The following is an 18,141-nucleotide window of genomic DNA, read 5'->3' on the forward strand; positions in this document are numbered from 1 at the left end:
TTAGCAGCTATTCTTCAGTACGGCATCAGTGAGTTTTCAACAAGCGGTGGGAAATGCAGTGACAGCACAGCTTGATTCTGTGTGTGCCTGGTGAGCAAAGCGAAGGTGATAAGGAGAGCCATCCAGCTTCCCCTGACCTCCAGTCCAAAAAGTTTAATCGTCCTGTGACAACCAGTCGTGGTAGCTACGGATGATCCATATGCTGCTGCCAATTAGTCTCCACTCATGGGAACAGGCATTATATTCCTCATAGAGTAGAACTGTAGAATCAGAGACTGTTTGGGTTGGAAGGGACCTTTAAAGGTCACCTCGTCCAACGCCCCTGCCGTGAGCAGGGACGTCCGCAACTGCACCCGGCCGCGCTCATCTCGCACTCGCGTGCGCAGGCAAGCAACCCCCTGAAATGATTAAAATAGGAGGCAGGCGCCATGTTCTGGGGACAAGGTGAGTCCGGTCCAAAGCCTGGTGTGGTCAGTGGGCGCCTGGCTATCAGCTGCCGTGGATTTCGACTCCCAACTGTTCTGTGTAGGCAGCTGCCGGGCTGGTGGTTTAACGAGGAAAGAACAAACGAGCATGGATAGTTTTGGAGGTGTCTGATGAGCGAAAGCTCTCAGGCAGGTGGCTGCTTCCTCCTGCTAAAGGCAAGATGTCTGGATCCTGGCCACCCTCGGTCCAGCCTTCTGCTGCTCATACCAGTCCTGTAATGAATGCTGTTTAATAGGACCTGAAGGTAATCAGCTAAGGGAAAGTAAGTTCTTCTTCGCCAAGTCTTTGAAGAGATGCTGAAATACTTCTTATGAAGAGCTGTCTCCACGTTGGACACTATGTAGGTTTTTCTACCCATTTTTTCTTGGGAGGTTCTGTCACTGCCTGACAGACCAGGAAGATTACGATTTTAAATTCCATGCAACAAAATATGTTTAAACAAAGGTGATAATTTTTCTTATATTGGATATTTTGGCATTTTCTGCCTACCTTCAGCACCTTCCTTTTTCAGAGGAGGGCTGTGAAAACTCTGTTGGAGGCTGTACTGCGTTACCAAAGGAAGCCTGCGCCAAAATCAGCCAGGAACGCTTCCCGTCTGGGAGCGGGGGCAGGCTGTTGTGAACAACCACGGAGCTTTCATTAATTAACGGTTTGGACGGGGAAATGGGGAGGGTCACAGCGGGGATTCCGCGTTCCCGCCGGGCGACCTGGGCAGAAAGCACCCGCCCAAGCGCCCTCAGGGCTGCCCCGGCCTCCCTGCCCCGGCGCGGTGAGGGGGGGCCCAGCCGCAGCCACGGCAAAAACTGAAATACAATTAGGTTCGGCTGGGCGCCAAGCCCTGGGGAGCGCGCCCCTCCTCGGGCAGCCCAGGGGATACGTGCCTGCATCGGCTTCGTGTGCGCGCTTCGTCCCGCTGGCGGGACGCGGCCGCCGCGCTCCCCTCAGCCTTCCCGCGCTGCCCGCCCCCAGGCCGGCGCGGCCCCGGAACGCCGCTCGCCGCCCGTGTTTCCGCGGCGCGGCCTTTCGCCGCCGCACCCGCACCGGAAGGGCGCCGCGGCCGCAGCCGTCCGGGCGCCGGCTGCTCGGCGGGGCCCACGGAGCCGCGTCCCCGAGCGTCCCCGGGCCGGGCCCCCGGGCCGAGCCGCCGCCATGGGGAAGAGGCAGCACCAGAAGGACAAGATGTGCGCGGGGGCGGGCCGGGGGGTGCGGGGAGGGCGGGGGTGCGCTGTGGCGCCCGTCAGTGACCGCGCTGTCTCGGCAGGTACATCACGTGCGCGGAGTACACGCAGTTCTACGGGGGCAAGAAAGCAGGTGAGGGGGGCGGGGGCGGGATGGCGGGGCGCGGGGGCGCGGGGTGAGGGGCGGGATGGCGGGGGTGCGGGGTGAGGGGCGGGATGGCGGGGCGGGATGGCGGGGGTGAGGGGGTGCAGGTGGCGGGGTGGGGGGGCGCCATGGCGGGGGGGGGGCGCTGGTGCGAGGTGCGGGGCGCCCCGTTGGCCTCAGCGGGGTCGCCTCACGGGGGCGGCCGGCGGAGCGACCGCCTCGCCCAGGGCCTCCTCGGGCGGCGGCGGGCCCGGGCTCCCCCGGCCCCGGGCTGTGCGGCGGGGGGCCGAAGGGCGGCGGAGCGGGGCGGCGTGGGGAGGGCAGGAGCTGGAGGTGCAAGGGCGGGTGAGCTCTCGGTGCCCGCGGCAGCTCGGTGGCCGCGGGCAGGGCAGGGCTGGCAGGTGGGCAGCGTTAACCCTCGCGGCTGAACCCGGTGCCGTCAGAGCTCTGTTTGGATTCTTTCTGACTCTGGATCCAGTTGAGGAGCCTACCTGTGCTCTGCACGAGTCCGATCTTAGTTACGGTTTTGCAAGGTTTAGTGTATTTGTCCCTGTCATCAGTAAATTGCCACCACGTATATGGCAAAATGTAACTTTCAAATGTTTCTTTGTTACCTGGAATGCCACGTATTTATTAAAATTCTCTTGTGTCTTTTTTTCCATAAACAGACCTTCCACGAACAAGTTTCAGACGCTTATCATTTGATCACTGCAGGTAAGGCAACAAATTTACATTGTCGTTATTAAATGACTGTCCTGGTTTCGGCTGGGATAGAGTTCATTTTCTTCCTAATAGCTGGCGTAGTGCTGTGGTTTGGATTTAGGATGAGAATAAAGTTGATAACACACTGATGTTTTAGTTGTTGCTCAGTAGTGCTTGCACCAGTCAAGGCCTTTTCAGCTTCCCCCGCGCTGCTGGCGAGAGGCCGGGAGGGGCGCAGCCAGGACAGCTGGCCCAGACTGGCCTAAGGGCTATTCCCTACCATGTGGCGTTTAGCTCGGTATTTCTGGGGGGCGTTGGCCAGGGGGCAGGGACCGCTGCTCGGGGACGGGCTGGGCATCGGTCGGTGGGTGGCGAGCAATTGCATTGTGCATCACTTGTTGTTTTTTATTATTATTATTATTATTATTATTATTATTATTATTATTATTATTATTATTATTATTATTTTCCCTTCCTTTTCTGTCCTACTAAACTGTCTTTATCTCAGCCCATGAATTTTACTTTTTTTTCCCCGATTCTCTTCCCCCATCCCGCTGGGCGGGGGGAGTGAGCGAATGGCTGTGTGGTGTTTAGCTGCCTGCCGGGTTAAACCACAACAGTGACACATCTGTTTATCAGGCTGTTGACACTGAATGATTACTGAAGCCATGTTCTTCAGAGGTAGTTACTTTCATTGACTTGTGCCTGCTATGATAGTAGTGCAGCAAGAAAAAATCCAGTAAGAACTGAAACAATATCTGTACTTGCCATGATTAGTGTCTGCAGAGTTTGGAGCTGATGGCTAAAAGAATACACAAGTGATAAAATAATTCAGAGCGATTATCATGTACATTCCAGTCTTGCAAATCTGTGTAATCGGGGCTTGAATCTACTTTTCCCTACTCAGAATATGCTTGGTCAACCACTCATCTTCCTGAGGCAGTGATTAGGTAGATGGAAGGAATATTTGTGCTAATTTTTTGTGTTTTAGAGTTTACTGCTTGAAGTGCTGGAGTGAAAGAGGGGAGTTAGCAGAGGTGGGTTAGAAATCCTCTTGTAAATTGAGTAGTTCAAGAAGTTACCGTCGACATCTGCCAGCTCCTGCTGCTTGGCTAACAGCTGGCTGGATAATGGATGCGGCCCTAACAGGGGATGCTGAGTGTGATTGCCAGTTACTCCCTAGCCTGTTTCCGTGCAAAGACAGTGAGTGTTTCTGCTTGAACCACCTTTTGTGCTGGTGGGGCCCAGCATGGCAATGGAAACGGGCTGGGGAGTATTACAGCACCCCATGGATCTATGGCTGTGGCACATTACTGAACTGCACCAGTTCCTTTCATGGATTTTGTTGTTAACCTAATTTATGTAGGATCAGGTAGTGGGTATTGGCAGCCACTCAGTATTTTCATTGGTATAGGCCTTGCTTTAATGTGTAAGTGAGGCAGCAAAATGTTATTTGCTTATATCGTTGGGATTTCCAGCTGATTTTGCTAAAAAGAATGTGTACTTTTTTTCTAGTTTGTCTCTGCAGCCATTTGAATATCCAGTTTGCACACCAGATGGGACAGTCTTTGACATACTGTAAGTTACTGTCTCTACTTAGCTTTATTTTCATGTTGCTGAACTGGTTACAGCTGTGTAATCACCATTTGCTCTTCGCAAGTTGGCAAAAATAATCATGCCCGTCAGTAGAGGTTTCTGATGGTGCTTGTCGCTTATTACTTTATCCCTTCTCTTTTCAGGAGCATTGTTCCTTGGATAAAGAAATATGGAACCAATCCAATCACAGGAGAAGTAAGTAATGATGGGTGTATTCACATGCTGTCTTTGCATTCCTTATGCTCAGTTTTCTATTTAATGTGTGGGAGAAACAAAAATGCCTTAATGAAAGCAAAAGAAGTTGAATGGGAGTGCTATTATGAAGTATGGTGTTTGTGAGATCAGGTTTGCTGAAATTAATGTCAAGATTTACTAGGGATCTCTTTTTAGCTAAAAAAAAAAAGGGGCTTCTGGATTTGAGACCCGATATCCCCTCAGTGTCATCCTGCTGATGATCGTTGTAGTAGAAAATAATCAGCCTCGGACTGTGTGTGCGGAAGACAGACAGCATTATATATGGGGGTTTTGTTTGTTTTTTGTTTGGGTTTTTTTTTTTGCATAGGGTTGTAAATAGTACGGCAGAGGAAATGTACAGTTCATTTATATAACCTCCCAGGGAATCTTGCCTTTCCTACAGGTGTGGCATAATTAAAATCTGTGTAGATGGAAACACGAGCTCTTTTGTTACTGCTAGTGATGCCCAGAAGCCCTGACTGGCCTTTAGCGGCAAAGACTCTGCTGCTGCCTCGTATAAGCAGAATTCCAGTCCGTACAGGGCAAGGGGCTGGCACGCTCACCTCTCCCTCTGTGATTAAACTTGCAGTGATGTTTCCTAACCAGAAGGATATTTGGCTTTATGGAGATTAAAGAGATTACTAGGTGATATTACGAATGGTACGCTTAAACTGCAAAATCTTTGAGTTGTCTTGACAATGTGTTTCGGAAGGCTTCAGACCTGCCTCTGCCATGATAGTTCACTGTGAGACTGGGATTTCACACTATGATCAGCAGCTTAGTGGTTTTTCTCCCCCCTTTTTCTGCGTAAATGGAAATTATGAAGGGACTACTTTCTGTAGTAGTGTGAAGTTGTAAAGCACCGGATAAATATGAAGTACTGGAAATATTTCTGTGTTGGAATTATTTTTTTTATGGTGTGTTAAAAGAGAGTGAAGTGTTTGTGAGGGCATAGAGGAAAATTTTAAACAGAAATTGTTGCTCGAGCTGCTGAAACTTGTCTTTTCCTTCAGTAAGTGCAGTTACTTTCCTGAGCATTAGGTGGCAGCCATTGCACAGGATTGTTGGTTTCTTGCAGATGGCTTTGTGGTATGAGATTACCTTTGAAACATCTTGTGTTTGATTAAAGATTTTCCCAGCAGACAGATACGAGGAGAAGCTAAATACAGATGCAGCGTTCCAGACTCTAAACATGAACAGGCTGGCTGAGACTCAATATAGCAAACTGCAGGTGTGTTTGTGTGATGGAGAGATGGTTGAAGGTCTGTCTTCACACATGAAAAGGCCGATGTAATGTTGAGAAGGAATGGAATTACAGCTATTTCATTTGTTTTCGCCAGCCTCTCACCACCTTGCTGCTCTGTGCATTGGTTGGGAGTTTTGGGGTGTTGCCAGATCATTTTTTTTCACTTAGAGCAGCTCCATGACACCTGTTCTCTTTTCCGACTGTGAACCGTGATGTGGTTTAAAACTACTTCGGGTAAATGCTAAGCAAGAAGTGTAACGTGTTTAGTGGTCTTGTGTAATACAGAGAAAGGGAGATTGTGCAGAATATACTTGGTGAACCGTAAATGCTCCAATGAAGTCAGACTTTAAGATCTGTTAGTTTACCCAGACTTGTGCTTCTGTCGTTGATCTGCAGCGTACCTCCAGCTCTCCTCAACACGCGTCCCCTTTTCCTCTGTATCGCTCTGTTTGGGGAGCCCTTTCTTCTTCCCTTTCCTGGAGGGGTGGCCTTGTGCTGCACAGGACGAAGGCGTTCCAGACCACTTGGAAGAAAAAGGAGGTGCTTGCTCTCCAGAACAGCACACAGCCCTGCTGAATCCAGCCCTGTGGAGCTATACGTTGAGGAGTGGGGTTGAAGGAAGTGTTGTATTTTAGCCTTTGTTTCCAGAGGGCCAGCTCCAGTCGTCGTCGTTGTCGGAAGGGGAGGACGGCGTTGGCAGGGAGGGGATGGGGGTGCTGGGACAAGGCGGGGTAGGTGGCAGGGGCAGTCAGTGTGTTGAGCTTGGGCGTCTCTAGGCTGTACTGCCCTCTATTTAATCTGTCGTGGTGTGCGTGCCTTCTGTTACTTCTACAGCTTGCTTATTGTGGAAACGAGAAAATACTTTCTGTCATGAGTTGGTGACTTACAGAAACTTAGGACTCTGGGTTTGTTTAAAAAGGAATTGAGCCAGGTTAGCTGCAATGCCATGTTTCGTACGGTGACTTATGAAGTTACTTTGCACAGATTAATGATTTGTCATTGGCGATGAGGCTCTGGAGAATTTTTCCATTTTTTTGTCCTGAAGTTAAAAATGATAATGAAATCCTTTGTGGCTTGTACTTGGTTTGCTACAGGCCAAACATTTTGGAGAATAGGCTACTTGGAAGCGGTGTTGTTAATGGTGCGCTCCTGATACTCACTCATTCTGTCTATAGCTGTCTTATTTCTGAAGCGGACCCCTCAGTGGAGAATTGGAGAGCCTTGCAATCATTAGTGTATTTATCTTCGCGGTGCTCCCAGGGGGTAGGACTCTGCTAATCTTTCATTAATTGGATGTTTGTGAACTGATCTACAAGTGACTACTCTGATTCTTCTGAGTCCTAAACTACTGGACCAGCCTTCCTCTTTAAAGAAATTTTGCAATGCCAAGATCGCAATTATTCTTTGATTTGTTTAAACTATTTTAAATGTTTTTGCTTTCCTTCCCTATACTTCCTCATGGTTTACTTTTTCTTGCTTTTCTGAACGTTCTCCTGAGGTGCAGTATGGACACCAATATGCATTTAGGAGAAACAAATCACCATTGACCTTTGTCTGGAGTTTCCCTTGAGCTATTCCAGAAAGTGACTTTAGATTTGGGTTTTTCCCCCCCTTTTTAATAATGCATTGGGGCAAAAAATACTTCTGTTATTACACCAATAATTTTGGAAGAAGCAGTGCATCTCTTGCAGCTGAACTACAGCCTGTCAGATGGCACTGGCTCACTGACATGTTTTGTCAGCTTTGTCAGGACACCGCCCTAGCTGACGCTTACACTAAAATTGTGTAAAATAAAGAGGAACGTCATAGCTAGCTCATTCCTTTCTACTGAGAACAGCACTTTGGCTTCTTGGGCTTGCAGATAGTTGCAAGCTTGCCAGAACGTTTCATGTAGCAGCGATATGGCAGCAGTGACCAGCATGCCCACACACGTCAGCCAGCTGGGCTCAGGAGTACCTGTTCCCAAGAACAGAGATTGGTCAGAGCACGTCTGGCTCGTTGGAATCTCAAACAGGAACAGATGATAGATCAGCGTGCCTTTTGACAGGAATTTCAAGGAAATTGTTCTTTGTTGCATGGATATGTTGTATGTGGGCTGAGCCATTTTTCTCCTTCGCATTGTAGCGTTTCTGATGTAAATACCTATTTTTCCAGTCTGGTTCAGTGACACTCTAACTGCATGTGGGCAGGCCAGATTATTATGGTTGTAATTCAGCCCCATTCGAGGCTCTGTAGCCTTGGGCAACTATCTTTTTTCTCCATATCAGAAATAGCTACGGTCTCTGTCCCTCGTTCCCCCTTTTCTGTGGGAATTTACTTACTTTGGACAGTTGAAAGTCAATTAATCACTGGTGTTTGCTTCTAAGGCTTTGTTCGAAAGAAAATTTTGTGACTGTTTTAAAGTGCATCTGCTTTTAAACTCGTACAAGAGGGCTCACCTCTGTGAATTCTTTCTGCACGGCTCAGAGCAAACTAAAATCCATGTGTTTGCTGATCCTGCATAACCCAGACAGGCAGTCCTCATGTTAAGGGCCCCGTGCAGCTGTGCGGTTGTTGCCTGTGTATGTCTTGAAGGGCAAACAGGATTCGGTCGAGTTAATTTAGCTTGGGCTTAACGTATGCCTAAGAGTCAGGTTAAGAGACCTGAAGATGCTGTGTGGTGGATGTGTGAGGCTAGGAGCCAACGTTTCTGGTCCAGATGGGGCAGAGCACAATTTGTGTTGTGCCCTGTCTCGTGCAAGGTTAGGATCCAGACCTGCAGGCCAGAGTGCTTTTTCCTAAGTGTCACAAGGTTGTAGCTTCTTACTAGGTTAAATAGGAAAGTTTTTGTAAATTCTGAGGATTTTTCTTAGGGTTGGGAAAGCCTTTTGCTTGGGCTGCCTCTGAAGATAACCATAAAAAGGAGTCTAGGGCATATAAAGAAGTAGTAGAAGGCAGAGCCACTGACATGGAAAATGAGGACTAACTTTGGCCTCAGAAGGCTGAAAATCTCTGACTTTTCCCTGTAGGACATTTGCCTTCTTAAAAGAGAGAGCTGTACCCAAAGTTTTGCTCTGTGTGCAAGATAAATATTTGCTATTGTTCTCCCACACTCTTAATCCTGTATTTACCAAATAAAAATGACTTAGGGTGAGATTATGACTAATATGATCAAATAATTGCGGCGGTACAGGTGCCTGCCTCATGCAGTAAGCATGTCTGATCCGCGCTTTGAAAGCACCCAGAGGCACGCATCTTGTACCTGCGCTGCCCTGCAGCAATGACGGAGCCTGCAGCGGACACCTCCTCGCTCCAGCACTGCTCACGTAGGAATGTAAGCGCTGCCCTTTTTTCTAATCACTTGTTTGAAATACAGTTTGATAGGATGATGCCTGGCTGAATAATTACAGACACTTTCAAAACCAATAACTTCTTACCCTCAAAAGAAAAAATTGCAACCAGGTCTGTTATTTCAAAACTTTGGAAAGTCATTCTCAAATACACTCCTTAAATATGTTTATTAGCTAATTCCTCTCCCAAATGCTGGTGGCTATTGTCACTTCATTTTACTGTGAATGCGTGGTTTCTTTTCAATTTGATCAAATAGATTTCAGTCTGTCTCATAGAAATCAGTTGCTGGTCTTGCAGTGAGAGGAGCTTGCTGACCAGGTTAATGGAGAGGATATGGAGAAGATTACATTTTTAGTGCTGAATTTATTCATACCACTTTAAAAATGAACAAACAACCTTACAGCACTTTTTTTTTTAATGCACTAAAGTCTTTGGCTGTCTAAATAAGGGAAATCCTGCCTGAAAAGGATGCAGAAATTAGAGCAAAGGTGAAACTTCCTTAAACATAAGTGTGTTTTTACCGTGTATGTATTTTGAAAGCACAGATACAGAAATAGAAAGCACTGGTAATTGTTTCTTCACCCGAGAAGCGAACATAATGAGAAAGAGGGCTTAAGTATTTTTTTTCTTCTTTTACAATATTCTGAATAAAGAAACGGCAGCCTGTCAGGAGTGTGAGAAATATCAAGTACTGTAGGAACAGGTGTCAAAGTACAGGTTAAATTCCAGGCAAGGCTTTATAGTTCACTACAAATTGCTCTCCACCTCTATCAAATAATCAGCGCAGAGCCCGTGCCTTCCTGCAAGTGCATGAGCTTCACACGTTGCTGAGTCAGAGGTGTCGAGATGAAGATCACAAACAAAACTCATCCAGCCATGAGCTGAGTGGAACAGGTCTCCGGCCTGACCAGGGGAGAGGACAAGTCAAGTTTCATGTGACCCGTATTGGCTAAATCAACAGTGACTACAGCTTTTAACTCTGTTCCTATGGTCTGTGTGGTAATTTACTGCAGATTGCTGCTTTAATTGTGTTATTTCCAGGTGTGTTTCTAGATAATGAGCAGCAAATAATGGATGTCATCAGACAAGGATTTGTGGTTTGAAGCTGACCTCTTTCATGCCAGCCTAGCAGTAGCTGCTGTTGGAATACCTTGTCAGGAAAATGTAATAGCTGCAGATAACGTTCAGTGTGATGCACTTTGAGAGTACTTCTACCTTTCTGCAACATGCTGGTAATACTGTCTTAGGATTTTGATGGTCTTCTGAAGATGGCATGCTGCAGCAGGAGTCAGGTTTTCCTTGTGACTTTTCATTTTTTTCCTCTTGAAAAGTTTTCTTCATTCTTACTGTTCCCAGCGGATTGTGCTTACTCTGAGCATTTCCATTCTTTGTCTAGATATAAAATACTGAGAGGAAAATGCTGTGTAGCCCTCCATAGGCAGGCCATCTCCACATCAGTTTGCCATGTCTAGAGTGCTGGGACGGTCTAATTAAGAGGAAAATAATTTGACCAATTGAGATATTTTTCATTACGTAGAAAAATTCAGAAGTGAGACATTTTCTTTTTCCCTCGGCATCAGAGCACAGCACCTGAAATCCGAGTAGTCTGCTACGTTTTCTCCTTGGGGCTTTGGAAATGAGTGATCATTTGGGTGGATCAGTAACTTCAGGTCTCATTTGGCTGTAGCATAACTGATGTATAAATGAGAATTTTAATTCTTCTCTAGAGAATGCTTTTCACATAGACGTCAGAAGAAGTCGGCACATCTTCAGCTTTGAAATTCAAAGTATATTTCTTAATTTGTCTGATGCAACTCAGTGAAGTCTTCAGATACTGCATAGGTGTAAATGTCGGTTCCCCCTTTTTCTCCCTTTTGTTAAACTTATTTTTTCCTGTACATTCGAAGTGAAGGAGGGAGGGTTTTTTCTTGTTTATTTGTAAGAAAAGTTTCAGTGGGGGGTGGGAATGCAGTTTTGTTCTGGGTGAGTAATAGCTTATTACGGAGCAGAGAACAAAGCTTACAGAAATAAAACCCAGGGAAGCTTTGTTGTTGAAAAATGATTCAGACAATTCCAGCTTAGTTGGTTTTCATGCGTTGCAGAAAGAAGGGTGAAGTGATCAGGAACAGAAAACTGGAAGACTGTCTGAGGTCTTCGGCTCTCGCAATCTGCTTTGCAAAGTGCATGCTCTGTCTTGAGCCGGCGTTTGCTTTCTTCCTGCTCTGGCTGCCGAGAGGTGGTTCTGATGCTTTTTCATCTGATGGATATCTTCTGTAAATGTTGGGTTTGACCAGCTTAGTCTCGTTTGTATTTGTGCCAAACCTGTTCTTCCCTCTGTTAGTGTTTACAGCTGTATATTTGGTATAGAGGAATTTAATGCTTTCTTGACATTTTCTTGTTGAGACTTGTATTTTCCTGTCAGATGTTCTTCTTGCCTTAAACTTCTCTATACCCTAAATGGTCACAGTTGTCCTCCGCATCTGTTTAATTTATCTTCTTTGAACAGAGTTGATCTTAATCATACACAGTAAATGCTGGGTGAATGCCTGGTACCGTGGTGGGAATATTTGCTGATCTCTTCCTGAAGTACTTTGATAATACTTTGATATGTTACACATGATAGCGTAAGACGGAGAACAGCTTCAGTGTATGTGTTGAGACATGAAGGGTGCTGCCAGAATATGATAATTTGTTGCATTTTCTCTTGCTAGCTTGGGTCATTTCAGAAGCAGGGACTTGTTTATAAGTAAGAGAGAGCCAGGATGAGCAGTGGTTCTTCCTTTTCTTTTTTTGTTTGTTTGTTTGATTCCAGTTGAATGTTGCTGCCTGTATTTCTGTGGCCTGTAGCAGTCTTTCAGGCATGGATGGTTACAGCCGTCATCATTAAGCATCTCTCTCCAGGTGCGTTTTTGTCTCGGGGCAGCAGACATAGGCTGCTGTTCAAACGCCTAGAATCCACTTTGAACGAGATGAACTCTTCAATATGCAGCAACTGAACCGTGTCATCTTACCTCATTTGCTTCAGAAATTATTAGCTTTTAGTCAACAGTCTAGATGAGTTAATATTTGACTAGTGACCATAAATTTTCAAGGCCCCTGGATAGAAACATACGAGGATATGATTCCTGCCCGGAGGAACGGCCAGAAAGTCGTGTGTCATAGCTGGAAATGGTCATAAAACAGGGGGGGTCAAGGCGATGAAGGTCCTGGTGAGGCTGATGACCTGGAAGATGACGCCTATTTTGCTGGGTTTTCTGAAACTTTCCCACTCTCCTTTGTTACCAGCAAACACATGGATAGTTGGTTGTTTCTCTTCCAAAGCTGTATCTGTGTGTTTTACAGCAGTACACCCAGCACCACTAGGAGTTAGCCTTTACCTGTCCCAAAAGGAGGATTTATGTTTCGGTTCCCTCTATCTTTGGGAAAGAGTGAGGGCGAAGAAGATGAGATTTGCCTAGACTTACTGTTCAAGTGCTTTATCAAAAGGAGACGTTTAAAACCCTCCAGTGTTATGAGTCAGTGGCCAAGCTGCTGTGCCTCCTTCGCACCTTGCTGATGGGGATTGTGCTGGTGATGGACAGTGTTTTATCTAGTAAGCCAGCTCGGGACACAGGCAGATAAATATGTCTAGCATTATTCCTAATGCATTATTTCCCTTACGGCAAAAAAGTATTTACACCTAGGTTTTCCAGACCGAACAGATGGTCTCTTTTTTCCCTTTTCCATGTTTTGGTGGAAGTGTGCACATTGGATGGGGTTTTGTGATTGTGACACTTGAGAAACTAGCAGCTGTGAAATGCTCTAGCCTTAAATGAGATGCGGCATGAGGTTTCCCCCAGATCCTCACTTGCCTATTTTTCCCTAAAATTGGAGACTAGCTTTTTGATGCTTCTGCAAAGCTTCATTTTCCATGAACCAGGTTGTATTTGGCTGCGGGTCTCTGGATTGGTAGACTTCTGACTGCATTAAGACTGCAGGTTTAATCTTGCACATGAAGGTACACATCTTTTTCTCATGGTAATTTCTGTTAATGCGCTCTTTGATAGAGCAACATTATTGCTAGTATCTGTGAGCCATGTGTGTTATCAAGCATATCTTTATGATTCTCTGGACAAGGCTTTGGTGACCATATGGTGTCAGTTTAATTAAAATTTAAATATGGAAATACAGGGGTCTGGAAGTGGGTAGTGAAGTCTCTTTTGTGTCCATTTCCATACCAGTTCAGTAGTAGATGAAAGCTGCAGTTAAACAGCAGCTTCATCCAAGAATGTGAATTGAGAGTATCTTTTTAGCATTTGGCAGACAGTTGTCCACGTGATAAATATCTAGCATTTTTGCTGTTGAACTGAACATAGAAATGATACCTCGAATCATGAGACTCTTCTGGCCTCTTGGCTGCTGACCCCAAATTTTTCATGAAATATTAAACTACGTGAAGATGGCTTATCTTGTTAAAACAGCGCTGCTGTTTCCAGTCACATTCCCATAATGTGTAGACTTGCTGAGGATTTCCAATGCCTTTTATCATCATTAAATCCATTTACGAGGTCTGAAATAAGTAACAGTATACATGGAGTTATTCCAATACTATTCATTCAATTCATATTCCCACATTTCTTGAAGGTTTTATAGCAGGGAAAATTGTAAGAGGGCTTCTTAAAATGTGACATTGTATACAAAAAGTAGCAGGTCTCCTCTTTAAAGGAACCCAAGAATTTAATACAAAATTCATTTGCTGTTAAGCTAATTTGGTACTTGGTAGGCAACATTGTGTTTTAATATTAGTATTTGGTTTGGCTTTCTCTTCTATTTGAGGTAAGGCTGTGTTGCTTGTTTTGGTGGGATGAGAACCTACCAAATGGCCACGTCAGCCATGGATGATTTTGTCCTTGTGTTGTCAACCAGTTCAGGCGTGACACGTTAATTTTTTCCCTGCGATTATTGTGCGTTCCTGCCAGAGGCCATTCGGAAGGGTGTCCGACCCCCAAGTGCGGAACATCTCACCACTAACTCAATTACTGTTGGTAGAGCGGGAAAGTCTGTATTTGCTAAATACAACTCTTGCCGCACATCTACCAATGGGTGGAGAATCAAATGAGCCCATTTTGACTGCTTTTCAGCCTGGTGCGTATCCAACAGGGTCAGAGCCTCATTAACAAGAAGAACATGCAGCCACGGACCAAAGGGACTCGGAGAGTGTAACTAATTGATGCGCGGGGATTGTAGGTCATATCTTCATGAGACACACAGCGATGACAGAGAATGATTTAATTCGAAGCAATCGGCATGCTTCATTCGCGAGCTGCCACAGTGCCCCACTAACCTGCGCGTCGCAATAACCTCTGCCTCGGCTATCAATAAAGGATGCTGCCCTTCGGGATGCCGCAGGAGCGAGGGCTGGCAGCTGACAGATGAGAGCGCGCGGGGCGGTGGGGCTTCTCGCTGCTGCGGGAAAGTAGGTCATGGCCAAAAGTAGCCCTGGCTGCCTTTGTGGAAGTGTGCCTGCCAGAGAGGAGTCAGCTGAGAAAAACGCTTGCACGGGTTTTGGGTTTGTTTTTTTAGCCCTTCCTTGCTGTGGAGCAGCTGGCACTGTGCGCTGTGAAATGCGTCTGCTTTCCAGTATTCTTGCATAAAATATTTTTAGAAGTGAATCTGCAGCTCTTATTTCTGCTTAGGGGAAGTGGTGCATGATTATGGCCTTTTGTTTTCCTTAAGAATTTAGAATTTTAATTAGATGAAGTGTTTTTAATAAACATTGCTTTTTCGTTGCTTTCTTCACTGGAGATTGGCTGAAACTGGACGGTAGGTGCGTGTCGGGGAAGCTCAGGTTGAAATAGTTTTGAAACTCAGCTGCGTATGCAATATTTGAACTCTCTTATGCTTTGTTAGTAATAAGAAATACATGAAAGCAAGTACTTTAACTCATTTTAGGATTCATTCACTCCTGCTGTCTCTTCCCATGAAGACTGGTGCCTGTTTGTGGCATAATGGTCATTTCCATGGCAACAAACTGTGTGATGGTGCTTGGAAAGCTCTGACTTTTGATGGAGAATAAATAAAAGCGGATTCACCCACACGCAAGATAACCCTGTTTTCATGTGAAATGAAGAACTCGAGAGGAAAAAAAAAATATGATACAGGTTTTCTATATCATGTTCTTTCATGGTTTCCTGTGTAATGTGTAGGTCTTTCACAACTGGACCTACTGGCAGTCCTGGCACGCGGGCTGGGCTCCCTCCTGTGCGGCTGCTCCGTGTGCGGTTGCCTGATGCTGCAGCCTGGCCACGGGCGCTGAGCTGCCTTTGTAGGCTATGGCAATCCTTTGTAGTAGATCATCGCCTGGTTTTGCTGTTCTGGTGCTCCAAAGGTTTCCTTTGACGAAACACTGAATCCCCCTCTTGTCTTTCCATGCATTAAGACATGTTAATCAACTTCCCAAAATATTTTTGAGGTGTTGCCCTAATTATATTTCTCCTACGTATTTCTCATATACAACTCTCGGTCCATTTCCGTCCCTTTTCATAAATGCCTTGCCCAAACAACAGCCTTTATCGGTAGCAGGAACTTCCCTCGTGATGCAGCGTGGGACTGCTTGGGCATGGAGCAGTTGCCAGCTGGGCTGAAGCGCGGGGCGGCTCCAGAGGGTGTGAGCTGACGTGCCAAGGTCACTTCTTCAGCACGAGCTCCACAGGAGGCCCATCTGCGGCAATAAAAGTTTATAATGTTCATACGGCACTTCAGTATAGAGTTCTCATCCTGGAAAAAGACTCCAGACAGTGCATGTGTTTCAACTCCTATATGAAAATCACTTTTTTTTATTTACTGTTGACATATAAGACTGTGTAAGTGCTGGTCTCAGTGGGGAACACATGCCAGCACGAGCAGCTGATGCACCAGGAGTAACTGGTGCTGAAAACTAGCCTTTTTCCATGTTATGGAAATATGTGACCTGAAATACCATACTATTTCCCTGGGTATGGAGTAAGAGTCCGAGGACTTGGCAGCACTTCTAACAATACATCATACGTTGACAGATGAAAGAGCGTACTGCAGCTTTTGCTGCCTTTAGAGTTTGTACAGCAGCTTAGTCTGTCTTTTCCACTAAATTTCTGTCGAGGTATAAATCTGAATCTTCAGCCATGCTAAACTGTTTCTTAGGGAACTGCTTCCATTTTTGTTTAAAGATGATCTGCTCACATGTTTTGGGGATAGCTCAGGTCTGCCAGGAAGATAATGTAAAGGCCTTCCTTCAGATTATCGATGTTCCCAGCGGCCGTATTTCTAAAGAAGCTTTTACCGGAATGTAATTTTGGGGCTTTTGCACAACATGTGCACAGATGGATGCTGCTTTGTGTTAATAAGTTGTTTAGGTTGAACAGATCTGTCCAGGATCATATGTTCATTTTGGCAACTCTGCTGTTCCCCTACTACTTCTTTGACAATTTTGTTCTAGTTAGAAGATAAATAAATGAATAAAGCTCCGCATTCACTTAGTCATTTCAGAACCTGCCCTTGCCTTTGCTGTCTTTCTTTGTACCCCAGCAACGTGCAGATGTTCGGGTTGGATTTTTTTTTTTTGAGAATCCGCTTAAGGAAAAACAGCAGCACTGGTCTTCCACTGCCTAACTAAATATCACCTAACCTGGCTTCTTCCCTTCCCCGTCTTATTCCTACTAGCCCTCATTGCTCTTCTTGCTAATAAATCAGAGAGATGGTTACCTTTCTGGCAGCAAATGAGCCTGCCAGTTGGCTGAAAACAATTTGAGAAGTGCCTTCCTATAAATGAATGAGTCCAGTTGTCAGGCCGTGTACTCTCTGAACCAAGAATATGAATTTTGATTAGGCAGAAAAAGCACACTGACTTAGTTTCACATGATTTCGTTATCAGTCTTTGCCATAATGATTGAACTAGGAGCCTCGGCAGCGCGGCTGGCAGATCTCCACTCGTAGCTGTTTATAAAGAACTGTCTGGGTTATAAAAACCTCCCTAATCTGTTCAGGTGCGTGTTTTGAGAAGAGAACCGATTGTTTCTTTTAAAAGGCTTGTGCTGTCTGTGCTTTTAACGATCAATTTGGCAGTGGAACAGTCTCTGACAGCTGATACAATCAAAGGGCTTGTTGGGAGGTGTTTAAACCTGAGGTCCTGACTCAGCCTTGCAGCTCGCTGGGCTGGACTGTGTCTCCAGCCGGGTGCCCCCGTCGAGCGCTACCTAACCATCCCGGCGGGCTGGGCTGGCGGGCGCCCCGCTCGTGGTATGCCCCGTCGTGCCAGCGATGCGCCCAAATCATATATCCACCCTATTAAATGACTGGCACGCGTGGGCCTGCCCTGTCATGTTGCTGAAGGCGCACTGTTATGGTGGGCATGCTTGTGGCTTTCGTGTCTCAGGGAAGGCTGCGGGGAGGGAGCGGCCTGATCATCCAGAGGGTTTGCCAGCCCGATAGCTCTTCCCTCCCTGTGTCAGAAGGCCCCTCCGGAGAAAGGGCGGCAGAAAAATGCCGTAGGCATTCTTCTGACGAAGTGTGGGAGGGCAGGAGCTAGCTTAGTTTGCGGTGTCCTCTCTGGAGCGGGAGAACATTGCCCTCACTTCGTCAGCCTGCAGGACCTCCCGACCTCGGCTGCCATCTCCGTTCCGTCTTCCGTGGAGTTGTTACCTGGGGATTAACTGGCCAAAGATCCCCCAGGGTCTGCCTTCGTGACCCCAAGCGCCCCTCCAGAGAATTTGTGCCTCCGTTTCTCTTCATTATTGCTAGTTACCATGCGGGCTCCACTACACGTTTCCTGAAGTGAAAGAAAAATTACAGTTATTTCAGAAAAGGTAGCGAGCTTGATTGCCAGAATGATTTGTTGGCTTCGCGACTTTCATCAGAGGTCCCTTCTGAATTGCCACTTCTGATCAGCAGCGCTGATCTTTGCCTCTTAGCTTTTCATGCAAACTCACCTTCCAATTTGTGCTAAGACAGAGCTGCACAGCTTCTGAAGGTTGTTCGCTCTGGTTAGCGCTGTACTGTGTCCAACTACAGCGCTGTAAATACACATATCCCAGTTCTCAGGCTCCGTGAGCCTTGGTTTTGTGGGCTGGCTGTGACTTAAATTCCCAGGGTTCTGATGATTCAGATAACTTGCAATATATTATTAATAAATTACATGCTATTAAAATCCTAACACTGATGTTATAGTTTCCTTTTATTTCCACGGTTAGATTCTGTTGTGATTAATTTTT

General features: G+C 46.1%; 1 protein-coding gene across 10 annotated transcripts in view; it reads left to right on the top strand.

Moving 5' to 3' along the window:
- The first annotated feature begins 1,533 nt into the window (after nt 1–1,533).
- The window catches only part of PPIL2 (peptidylprolyl isomerase like 2), a 75,100-nt gene continuing 58,492 nt past the window's right edge, over nt 1,534–18,141 (top strand). For 9 of the 10 annotated variants that reach the window (XR_015704043.1, XR_015704045.1, XR_015704044.1 and 6 more), the window contains exons 1-5: nt 1,534–1,667; nt 1,748–1,797; nt 2,478–2,523; nt 4,027–4,089; nt 4,251–4,302. Coding sequence is in view for 7 of the 10 variants with exons in the window: in XM_087754486.1 (XP_087610612.1) it covers nt 1,636–1,667; nt 1,748–1,797; nt 2,478–2,523; nt 4,027–4,089; nt 4,251–4,302 (243 nt within the window). In the remaining 3 variants the exon portion in view is untranslated. The remainder of the gene's footprint in view (nt 1,668–1,747; nt 1,798–2,477; nt 2,524–4,026; nt 4,090–4,250; nt 4,303–18,141) is intronic. The other variant, XM_087754487.1, reaches the window with a different exon arrangement.

The sequence above is a fragment of the Nipponia nippon genome, unplaced genomic scaffold (assembly GCF_047370975.1).
Source record: "Nipponia nippon isolate SJK-2023a ecotype South Korea unplaced genomic scaffold, ASM4737097v1 scaffold_18, whole genome shotgun sequence".
Taxonomy (NCBI): domain Eukaryota; kingdom Metazoa; phylum Chordata; class Aves; order Pelecaniformes; family Threskiornithidae; genus Nipponia; species Nipponia nippon.